The sequence below is a fragment of the Rhincodon typus genome, chromosome 19 (assembly GCF_021869965.1).
Source record: "Rhincodon typus isolate 14 chromosome 19, sRhiTyp1.1, whole genome shotgun sequence".
Classification (NCBI taxonomy): Eukaryota; Metazoa; Chordata; class Chondrichthyes; order Orectolobiformes; family Rhincodontidae; genus Rhincodon; species Rhincodon typus.
The window spans coordinates 55,360,987-55,373,456 of NC_063350.1; the positions used below are offsets into that span (position 1 = coordinate 55,360,987).

General features: G+C 43.4%; 1 protein-coding gene across 1 annotated transcript in view; it reads right to left on the reverse strand.

Moving 5' to 3' along the window:
• Window positions 1-8,766: 8,766 nt before the first annotated feature.
• Window positions 8,767-12,470, reverse strand: part of LOC125485436 (lysosomal protective protein-like) — a 58,571-nt gene continuing 54,867 nt past the window's right edge. The window contains exon 6 of the mRNA XM_048608193.1: window positions 8,767-9,058. Coding sequence (XP_048464150.1) covers window positions 8,767-9,058 — 292 coding nt within the window. The remainder of the gene's footprint in view (window positions 9,059-12,470) is intronic.

Sequence of the window (12,470 nt, forward strand, 5' to 3'; positions counted from 1 at the left end):
TTCGGTGCTGGGACCCTGGTTGTTGTGTTCATTAACAATGTTCGACAAGGTTCCACATGGTAGTCCAGTTAGCAAGGTTAGATCTCATGGAACCCAGGGGGAGCTAACCAATTGGATACAAAATTGGCTTAAAGGTAGGAGACAGAGCGTGGTAATAGAGGGTTGTTTTTAGGCCTGGAGGCCTGTAACCAACGGTCTGCCAAAAGGATTGATGCTGGGTCCACTGCTTTTTGTCATTTATGTAAACGATTTGGATGTGAACTTAGGAGATGACACCAAAATTGGAGGTGTGGTGGACAGTGAAGAAGGTTAGCTCAGAGTACAATGGGATATTGATCAGATGGGCCAGTGGGCCGAGGAGTGGCAAATGGAGTTTAATTTAGATATTTGTGAGGTGTTGCATTTTGCTATGGCAAATCAGGGAAGACTTATACAATTAATATAGGGGGCTCTGGGGAGTGTTGCTCAACAAAGAGACCTGGGGTGCAGGTTCATAGTTCCTTGGAAGTGGAGTTGCAGGTAGCCAGAGTAGCAAAGAAGGCATTTGGCACGCCTGCCTTCATTGGTCAGTGCATTAGATATAGGAGTTAAGATATCATGTTGCAGCTGAACAGGACATTGGTTAGGCCATTTTCAGAACACTGCATTCAATTCTGGCCTCCCAGCTATAGGAAAGATGTTGTTAAGCTTGAAAGGGTTCAGAAAAGATATATGAGGATGTTACTGGGATTAGAGGGTTTGAGCTATAGGAAGAGACTGAGGGATGACCTTATAGAAGTTTATAAAATCATGAGGGGCATGGATAGGGTGAATAGCCAAGGTCTTTTTCCCTAGGGTAGGGGAGTCCAAAACTAGAGGGTGTAGGTTTAAGGTGAGAGGGGAAAAGATTTAAAAGGGACCTGAGGAGCAACGTTTTCACGCAGAAGGTGGTGCATGTATGGAATGAGCTGCCAGAGGAAGTGGTGGAGGCTGGAACGATTTTAACATTTTAACAGGTATCTGGATGGGTACATGAATAAGAAGGGTTTAGAGGGATATGGGCCAAATGCTAGCAAATGAGACTAGATCAGTTTAGTTTATCTGGCCGGTGCAGACGAGTTGGACTGAAGGGTCTGTTCCCATTGACTTGGATATAAATGTAGAAGGTACAATTAGTAAGTTTGCAGATGACACAAAAATTGGTGGTGTTGTTGATAGTGAGGAGGATGGCCTCAGGCTACAGTCTGATATTGATCAGCTGGTAATTTTGGCAGAACAATGGCAGATGGAATTTAAACCTGGTAAGTGTGAGGTGATGTATTTTGGGAAGTCTAATAAGGCAAGGGTTTGTACAATGAATGGTAGGTCCCTAGGGAGTACTGAGAAACAAAGTGACCTTAATGTACAAGTCCATAAATCCCAAAGATGTTAGCACAGGTGGACAGAGTGGGGAAGAAGGCATATGGGATGCTTGCTATCATTAGCTGGGGTGTAGAATATAAGAACAAGGAAGTCTTGTTACAACTTTGTAAAATATTGGTTAGGCCACAGCTGGAATGCTGTGTGCATCTTTGGACATCACACTATCAGAAGGATGTGATTGCACTGCAGAGGGTGCAGTCTCACCAGGATGTTGTCTGAGATGCAGCCTGCTCCAGTCTGTGATGTTTGACCCTGTGCAAAATGTCCTGCAGCAGCATCTCTGTGTTAATTGCCAGTACACTCAGCATTTCAAGTCTGCACAAGGGTATCAGAGAGGTAACAAGGGTGTGTACAAATGGAGATTGAATCAACAGCAAGTAGTTGATCGGTCTGTGCATTAGTGCCTGGTTATCGATGATGAAGGCCTTCTGTCTGCCTATGACTATATTATTGGCTCCTAATGTTGCTGAACAGCTTACTGCAACAAGATAGGGAGTGGATTTCAGATTTCCAGAAGCTCAGGAGCTTGCTCTGTTATCTGCAGTAAAAAAAAGTGTGAAGGAACCCAGTTTATTTTTCCTTGAGAAGTTGGTATAAGATGCGAGTTTTAATTGTTAAGTCAAAGACTTTTATAAATGTGAACCAGTCACCCTGTGCCTCCTAAAAACCCATGGAAACATCCAGAGAAGAAAGATCAAGAAGCAACGTTCTGATTGGCACCAGACCATCACAGCAGAAACCCATGAACCACTGAACTGCTTATCTAGTCTCATACCCTGTCCATTACACACTTGTTATTTTTTATGTGTGTGTCTGTGTGTGTAAGGGAGTTAGATTTGTAAGTAGTAGAGTCAAATGTCAAAGATTTATAATTGTTGACAGGTAGCTAGAGCCCATTTACTTCCAATCAATCTTGATTAAGGACAGTAACCTAGTGTATGCTTTCTGGGTCTAAACATCAAGTAACTTGGAGAATTCCAGTTACGTTTAAACATCTTTAACTTCTGTGGTGATTCCAGGAACAATGGGGATTAATCTTCAGTGTGCTCCCCCAGTGAGGGGTAATAAAAGCCACAGTTGTGCACTAGAGTCACAGCCATGAATGTGTAAGTGGTACCTGCCCTCAACTGGGTGAGTCAGTGTGTAACAGATAGGTGGTGCCCATTGAATGTGGCTCATACCTAGTCCATGGTTCATGTACAGTTTTTAGGTTTGAGAATTCAGACCTTAAGTGTGGAAAATGGGTTCAATGGAAGTAAAGCAAAATTGGTGAAAGTTTGGGGCATTTTGACACAAGTGGTTAATGTCTGGCAAGGTATGATCATCAAACAGTAGGAGGCTATTTAGCTAAGGGGCTGGAGACATAACATCTGCAACGCTGCCAGACCTGACAGATGACTTTGTTTTGGGAGTTAGAACTAAATTAATTTAAAGACATTTAGTGAAACCTGGAGCATTGTAAAATACATTTACTTCATCAGATTAAAGAAAAAAATGTAAATGTGGGATAATTAATTTAAAGATCTTTTGAGGACAGTTGAGAGCCGGATACATCATCATGGGAATGAATGGTACTTAAAGGGAGTTCTCCGGTTTCAATTGATCTGGTGGTTTGCTGAGTTAGTTGCAGTTTGGATCTTGTGTGATTTTCAGCTCACTAAGACATGACAGTCAGTGTGAAAGACAATTAGTTGGACCTGCACTTTAAGCAGATTAAATCACTAGCATCATCTTCGATTCTGTGACAAGGCTTAATCTCAGATTGAATCTTGCTTGAGGAAACAAGAGCTGGAATATTGTCTAGTTTGAAACTATTGGAAGAATCTACAGGGGTGAACTCAGAGTCTTAGGAAACAAAAATAATCTGCTGGATTACCTGTGAGATATTGGACAAATAACCACAACTAGGAACTGAGTCCTCCATAATCAAGATATAGTAAATCAAACTTTTATCTCTGTGAACAGCTGTAAGTGAGGAGGATTCTCCAGGCAACTACAGCATATTTAAGGTAGAAGTAAATAGCTTTGAGTTATGAACTTTATGAATCATTTAAGTAAATTGTGCTTGTCTGGTTTAGTTCTTTTATACATAATAAAGTTTTTTTAAGAAGTGAAATCTTGTGACGTGTTTCCCACAGTTACCACAGAGCTGTTGAGATTTATTTTTAAATGCTGGCAGTCCTCAACCAGGTTGTAATAGCGTACCAAATACATGCCCTCGAATGTGTAACAGCCACACAGCTTCAACTTTGTAACAGACATGTGGCTTTGCCTGTAACTGACACATGGCCTCCAGTTTGTAACAAATACATGGTCTCAAATGTGTAACACAGATGTGTACTGGAAACAAGACTTTGATTGTGTAGCCTAGACACAGCCTTGAGTGTGGAATGAACAAGCAGCCCAGGGTATGTAACGGACACATGATGTTACGTGTGTAAGATACGTGGGTCTCAAAGGCATCAGAGACACACAGCCCTGAGTTGCAACAGTTATGTCCCTTCATGTTGTAACAGTCACATAGCCTCAATTGTTTAGTAGTGACACTGCCCCAAGTGGGTGAAGATGCACAGGCTCAAGTGTATAATCAATATGTGTCCTTGTGCGTATAAGACACACAAGTATGTGACTGATGCATGGTCTCAAGTGTGTGAAGAGTAGGGTGGTTCTGGGTGCTGGTTTTTGAATGTGATATTCATTGGGAGCCCTATCCACCCTCTCAAATGGATGTCAAAGATCCCTGGGCACTATTCCAAACAAGAGCAGGGAAGTTCAAACCTGCTGTTCTGACCAATATATATTCCTCAATCAATAGCCAAAAACAGATCACATCGCTGTTTGTGGGATCTTGCTGAGTGCAAACTGTTTGTCACATTTTCCTACATTACAACAGACTACACTTCAAAAGTACTACATTGGCTGTAAAACACGTCGGTATTGTGAAAGGCACTATATAAATGCAGGTGTCTCTCAGGTGTACTTAAACAATCCCCCTGCAACTTAAAAAAAAATTTTAAAAAAAGAGAGGGTCCCAAAATCCCCAGTCAATATTTCTACTTAAACCAATCAAAACACATTGCCTGGTCAATACCTCATTGCTGTCTTTGGGCACTTGTTGGGTTCAAATTGGCCTTCCCATTTCAAACTTTACAGCAAGAACTCCATTTAAAATGGACATCCTTGTCTTTTTGAGGCTTTGGGACAGCCTGATGGTTTGTGTAAGGTGCCATTCAAATGCAAGTTCTTTCTTCCTCCTGATGTGTGGTGTTAGTTTTTCAATCAATTTGAAATTGATAGAGAACACAACATGACAAAATACACAGAAACAGAATTTAATTGTTACTGAAATGAGTCTGGTCATAAGCTAATTTGCTCACATAACACTGGGCAGGAAGCTTGTTACCTGATGTCATCTTTCCAATCAAATGTATGTGAAAGCGTCAGCTCAGATGCACAACCCTCTCAGAACAACCAGAGTTTGCAACTCCTCTTTTATCAGGTTCAAGTCCCACCTACTCCTGGGGTGTGGAATAACATCTCTGAACAGGTTGACTGGAAAAATGAACATCCACAGATACTCGAGGCTATGCGATGTCATATTGTTGAAGAAAGGTTTGAGAATTTTTCACTCAATCATTCCCAGCTTATTGGTGGCCAACTGACTGCCAGGATTATGTGCCACAAACCAATCATTGGCCATTCTGTCAGTAGTGTCTCCTAGTACCAATACATACTGATGGAAGCTGTGATGTAGTACCTGCACCCCTCTCCTCAAAGTGCTCAGCCCATGATGGGGACAATTTTTCAACTCCTTGCCATCTCTCCCAACTTGCCATTGAGCCTAAACATGGCTGCCAAGGTCTATTATGGCTGTCTCTGATGTGCATATCCATATACCAGCATTGAGGTCCTGAGTAGCAATCAGGCTGAGGAAAACCAGCTCTCTTCACTCTCCATCCCAGGGTATGGAGACCACGTTTGGTAAGATAGGCAAGATAGACTCTAAGATAGGCAATTTTTGCTTGTGGGACATAGATACATCAGGACCTGTTCTCTGGAAACAAAAGGAATACGTGCAGGCCTTGCTTCGTTTTTGCAATACCTGGTAGTTTGGGGGAGGTGACAGTTATCCATTGCTTTCTCTATGGAATAATGTAACCAGAGTTGACTTGGCAACCAATCTGCTCTCTTTATTCTACGGTACATGTGGTTGTGTTGGGTTGAAATGTGGCTTTCTTGCATTTGTCCTGATGAGCATAAGACACAAATCTTCAACAACACATCTCTCTTCACAGAAATGCAGATACACAATCTAAATTATTCCAGGAAGAAAGTTCCAGTAGAAAGAAAGTGCACTCACAAGCCCCCCTTCCTGATATCGCAAAGTGTTTTATGAAGACAAATTATTTGTGAATTGGTGATTGTCATAATGTAGCAGAACAGTCACTTTGTACAAAGCGCAATGACGGGTGACCTTATTGAAACATACACAATTCTTAAGGGACTTGATAGGGTCAATACAGAAAGGTTGTTTCCCCTTGTGGGAGAGTCTAAAACCATAGGACATCATCTCAGAATGAGGGGTCACCCATTCAGGGCAGAGATGAGGAGGAATTTCTTCTCTGAAAATAGTGAATCTGTGGAATTCTTTACCACAGGGTGCTGTCAAGTTTAGGTTCATTAAGTATATTCAAGGCTGAGACAGATTTTTAATCAGGAAGGAAATCAAGGGTTAAGGTGGAAAAGGCAGAAAAGTGGAGTTGAGGATTATCAGATCAGCCATGATCTCACTGAATAGCAAAGTAGATCCGATGGGCTGAACGGTCTACATCTGCTCCTACATTTTATAGTCTTATGGACAGTGAGGGAATGGTTACTGTACTTTGAAGAGCAGCAAAGGAGCTAGCCCTTTCGAGGGCCAATTCTTACTCCTCACTTAAATGCACTAAAAACAGATCTTTCAGTTATCAGAACATTAGTGGGAGCTTGCTGTGTGTGATTTGACTGCTTCCTAAGTCCTTTTGTGACGTAGGAAGTAAGCAAGTAATTTCATGCAGCAAGTCCTCCATTGGCTATAATGCACTTTGGGACATGCTGAAGCTTGGAATGTGTCTTCAAAACACATTTACCTTCAGTCAACATTCCAGAGAGATATTCCTGAGGCAGTATGCTGGGTGGAAATAAAATTTTGCTTGAAAAATGGGTAAAATAACATTGGATAAAATAACATTGGAAAACACATCTGTTCCTTCTCTCTTACCATTGCAGCTGAGGTTTTCATGTTTCACTGATCTTAAAGGCAACTACCAAATATTTGCTTTTAAATTGAAGTCAGTTCATGGGAATAAGTTAAGCAAGGGCTTCTCAAAATAGGGATGAGGGTCAGGGTCAGGATCGCTCTCATTGGACTTTGGTCCTCTGCCTTCATGGATCTCCCCCCACCTTACCAACATCCCCACCCACCCCACATCTTGTAGTTTTTACTGAGCGGCAGCACTGTGGCTCAGTGGTTAGCACTGTGGCCTCCAGAGACACAGGTTCAATTCCACCCTTGGGTGACCGTCTGTGTAGAGTTTGCACATTCTCCCTGTGTCTGCATGGGTTTCCTCCGGGTGCTCTGGTTTCCTCCCACAGTCCAAAGATGTGCAGGTTAGGGTGGATTGGCCATAGTGTCCAGGGATGTGCAGGCTAGGTGGGCTATTCATAGGAAATGCAGGGTTACAGGGATGGGGTGGGTTTGGGTGGGATGCTCCTCTTTGGAGGGTCAGTGTGGACTCCATGGACTGAATGGCCTGCTTCCACATTGTAGGGATTCTGTGAGGTCATGACAATTCACAATGCAGGGGGGGGAAACGTTTGGCAGAAGCTCAGAGTTAGAGCCCCATGAAGTAGATGGACCCATAACCTGCAGAGCAGACCAAGAGGAAACCAAATCCTAGTCTCTGATCTGAGGGCCAAGTAGGACAACATCATCTCATGGCCTCTGGGACCTCAGTGTTTTGTGGCACCTCCAGTTGTTACAAAGCACCTCAGTGTGAGCTGGAAACAGACCACAGAACAGGCAAACTTTCGTGTGATATTTAAGTTCCTTTAATACAACATTGAAAATATTTTTCTCAGTACCTGCTACAGTCTGACAAGAATGCTGTTTAATGTAATCGCAGCTTTTTTTGTCTAAAATGTTTCTGCTTCTTTTTTAAAGGTTTTTCAAAATTATTTTAAAAATTGCATTGGTACCCTAAAACTTCTCCTTCATTTCAGCTGGGTATAAAAAATTTGGTATCCAAATCTACAGGCATCCAGTAGCAGGTTTCTTTTAAAACAATGAGGAAATTCCGGACACTAAAAGGGTATCGGATAGTATGCGGAGATGAATACTGCATCATTAAGTTGATAAAAATTACCCTTGGTTCATATACAATTAGCTTTCTTTTAAAAAAAAGCTCTCTTTTAAAAAATATATACCCAAGTTGAGATGATCTTAAGATTAATTATAAAATTAAGAAAATAGATCAGTGTTCTGACTACAGAAATGTTGCTTCCCTTCCAAAGTTCTCTTTTTGCATATCAAAATTAATTAGCAACCTATTAATTTTTAATCTACTTATAATAATTTATGCATTGGTAGCTGAACAACTAACTTTTCTCTTTCCCCTGTTGCGATTCACAGCTCTTTGCAATAAATATTAAAAAGTAGTCACAAATTTCTTTTCCTCTGTAAGGCATTGATAAATAATAGAGGTCTTTATACAACAAAAATAGCGTTTTTTTGTGTGTATGTGTTCTTATATGTCACTGCAGCATTTTTGTTGCAGTTCGTACCTTACAATAAACAGCCTGCTACTCTTCATTCTAAGAGGTGGTGCTTAGGAGAGAATACGTTATGTAATTTGGGGAAAGAGGCAGAGGTGGGTATTGAAAGCAAGGTTCACCTAGGGACGGAGAGAGAGCGAGCGAGAAAGGGAGGGGGGGAAAAGACTGACAAAAGGTAGGCTGACAGTGTAATGGAGAGAGAAACACAGACAGACAGTAACGGAGAGACAGAGACAGACAGAGCTGTCCACCAGCCTGGCATCGGAATAATGTTCAGTTTCTGATTGGAGGCAATTCTTTCCGAGCAGGTAACCTGATGGAGATGACAGGTCGTGGAGAAGCCCAGTCCCCCGGTGCTTCTATCTGCTCCCATTACTACTTAAAACAGCTCTCCATCGTCATCCAGAGAGATCTGACAGCAACATCCCATGAATCGCCTGTGTGTCTTTTCACCTTAGAATAACAGCGCCCACCTCCCCCCCCACCCCCCCCACCCCCAAGTGAATGGGAGTGAGGTCCTTTTATCACTGAACACTCCTTCCTCAGTTTGCTCTACTGCATGCGGTCAGGTTGCAGAGGTTGAGGGGGATACTGAACAAAAGCGGCCGTGGCAGCGGTGGTGGGACTCCCACCTATTACAGGCTGCTGCAGAGTGGAATAGCCAAATCCAAGGTAGCCAGTCGCGGGCGAAGCGGCATATGGGTACTGATCATAGGCGGCATACTGTGCGTAGGTGGCAGACGTTGTATAGTCAATGAAAGGCGAGGTCACCCCCTGCAGCTGGGGTGGAAGGATGACTCCAGGCTGTACAATCGCTTGTGGGTACACGTACTGTGTGGTGAGCCTGCAAAACAGAGAGGTACACGTTAGAAAACACTGGTTAGAACAGAAACAGGAGGGTGGTGACAGCGTTACTAGTCTAGCAATCTGGTGTGCCAGCCTAATGCTCAGGGGTTCAAATCCTGTCAGGGCAGCTGCTGGAATTTAGTTACAAGGACAGAACATGAAGCTAATCTCAGTGATAATGACCTGCATTTTACCAACAATTCTTGTTTTTAGGGGAAAAAAACACTCATCTGGTTCACCAATGTAATTTAGCAAAGGAAATCTGCTGTCCTTACCTGGTCTGGCCTACATGTAATTCCAGAGTGCAGGGAAGAGGGGTATGGGGAGAGGAAGAGGGACGGGTAGGGGTGAGGGAGATGGGGAGGGGTATATGGTAGGGGTGGCATGGTGGTAATGTTGCTGGCATACTAATCCAGAACTCAGGCCAATATTCTGGGAACATGGGTTCAAATCCCAACATGGTACGTGGTGAAATGTGGATTCAGTAAAATCTGGAAGAGAGAGCTGGCCTCAGAGAAACCATTGTCAATCGTTGTAAAAACCCAACTAATTCACTAATGCCTTTTAGGGGAAGGAAATCTGCCATCCTTATTTGGTCTGACATCCACGTGGCTCCAGACCCACAGCAATGTTAACCATCCTCTGGGAAATAAATGGCAGCCAGGCCAGGTGCACCCCCAAATCCCTTGAATAAATAACCAAAAAAAGACGCACACAAATGTGGTTAACTCCAACCTGCCCGAGGGATGGGCAACAAATGTCAATCTTGTCAGTGACACCCACACAATAGAACAAATGGAACAAAAATATAAATTTCAGGACAACATAAATTTCTATCACACCTTTCAAGAGCTCAGTATGGAGTAAAGCCAATGAGATATTGTTCAAGTATTGGAGGCAAGGCAGCAAGATCCAACAGCAGTGCAAGTCATAAGCAATTGGTTTATTTTGCTTAGCTCAGCAGCAAGCTGAGAGATTAGTACTGTACAAGACACTGGTGAAAACTCTGTAACTCTTCTTCCACATGCTGCAGCGTACATCCCCTTGAGAGGGTATATTCATGTCTCATCCAATAAGTGGGACCAGCCTCAGCAGCATCAGCCTGAATTCAGTGCACAGGTCTCTTGCAAGAAGCTTGGAAAGACAACCTTTTGATTGCGAGCAGATAGCAACAGGAGAATGACAGCAGAGGCAGGTGGTCACTTAACATTGTTACATTTACGCCAACAGCAAAAAAAAAGAAATCGCTTCACAGCTGGTCAGAGATTATGAGGACAAAGGGATTTTGGTTTTAGTGAAATCTCATTCAGCGCCAACAAAGTCTGCCTCAGTGGATGTCCCTCACTCAAAGCCCTCAAGAGGTCAATAGCGACAATGGATGCCCACTGGATTGGTACATGGCCACTGGCGCCTGGAACATGGCCAACCTGGAAATACCCCCGCTCTTACCACCCGCAATCGAGGGTACTGGGAGGAGTTACAGGCTGACAATCAACCCATCTGCCCATATTTAGCATTGCCATCAAGTGTGGAATGGGACTTGAACCCACAGCTTCTGACCCAGGGGTAGGGAAGCTACCCACTGCACTGCAAGAATTGCACTTGAATGTTCCCTTCTCACGTTAAATTTTTGTCTGCAGAAGCTTGGCTGGTTGTGCCTTGCTGGTTAGTAATGTGTGTAATCCTTCCACAATTCCATTCTACCTTGGTGAAAAAAATAATCTCCTTGGACTTCCTACTTTTTCTCCACACTCCACAATTTCTTCCTTGCTCTTTCGACTCTCAAAATATAATTCATTTCGGACAGAATGCAGTGTCCCTCTCGGCGAATCTGAAAAAAGGGTGAGCTCCCCCTATTCATGGTCTGCACTACTGCAAAGTAGGAAAGGCTAAGTCCAGTCACAGAGTCATAGAGATGTACAACATGGAAACAGACCCTTCGGCCCAACTCGTCCATGCCGACCAGATATCCCACATAAATCTACTCCCAGTTGCCAGCATTTGGCCCATATCCCTCTAAACCGTTCCTATTCATTTACCCATCCAGATGCCTTTTAAATGCTGTAATTGTATCAGCCTCCACCACTTCCTCTGGCAGTTGATTTCATACACGCACCACCCTCTGCGTGAAAAAGTTGCCCCTTAGGTCCCTTTTAAATCTTCTCCCTCTCATCTTAAACTATGCCCTCTAGTTTTGGACTCCCCTACCCTGGGAGACCTTGTCTATTTACCCTATCCATCCCCCTCATGATTTTATAAACCTCTAAAAGGTCACCCCTCAGCCTCCGATGCTCCAGGGAAAACAGCCCCAGCCTATTCAGCCTCTCCCTATTGCTCAAACCCTCCAACCCTGGCAACATCTTTGTAAATCTTTTCTGAACCATTTCTAGTTGTACATTATCCTTCCTACAGCAGGAAAACCAGAATTGCACACAGTATTCCAAAAGTGGCCTACCCAATGTCCTGTACAGCTGCAACATGACCACCCAACTCTTATACTCAATGCACTGACCAAAAAAGATAAGCATATCAAATGTCTTCTTCACTATCCTATCTACCCGTGACTACACTTTCAAGGAACTACGGACCTGCACTCGAAGGTCTCTTTGTTCAGCAACATTCCCTAGGACCTTACTACTAAGTGTATAAGTCCTGCCCTGATCTGCCTTTCCAAAATGCAGCACTTCACATTTATCTAAATTAAATTCCATCCACTTCCAAGGAATTATGAACCTGCACCCCAGGTCTCTTTGTTGAGCAACACTCCCCAGAGCCCCCTGTATTAATTGTACAAGTCTTCCCTGATTTGCCACAGCAAAATGCAACACCTCACAAATATCTAAATTAAACTTCATTTGCCACTCCTCGGCCCATTGGCCCATCTGATCAAGATCCCATTGTACTCTGAGGTAACCTTCTTTGCTGTCCACTGCACCACCAATTTTGGTGTCATCTGCAGACTTACTAACCATACCTCCGACGTTCACATCCAAATCATTTATACAAATGACTAACAGCAGTGGACCCAGCGCTAATCCTTGTGGCTCACCATTGGTCAGAGGCCTCCAGTCTGAAAAGCAACCCTCCCCCACCATCCTCTGTCTCCTACCTTCAAGCCAGTTCTGTATCCAAATGGCTAGTTCCCCCTGTATTCCATGCGATCTAACCTTACTAACCAATCTAGCATGAGGAACCTTGTTGAACGCCTTATGAAGTCCATACAGATAACGTCCACCGCTCTGCCTTCATCAATCCTTTTCGTTACTTCTTAAAAAACTCAATTAAGTTAGTGAGATAGTAGGAACTGCAGATGCTGGTGAATCCGAAACAACAAGGTGCAGGGCTGGATGAACACAGCAGGTCAAGCAGCATCATAGGAGCAGAGAGGCTGACGTTTCGGGCCTAGACCC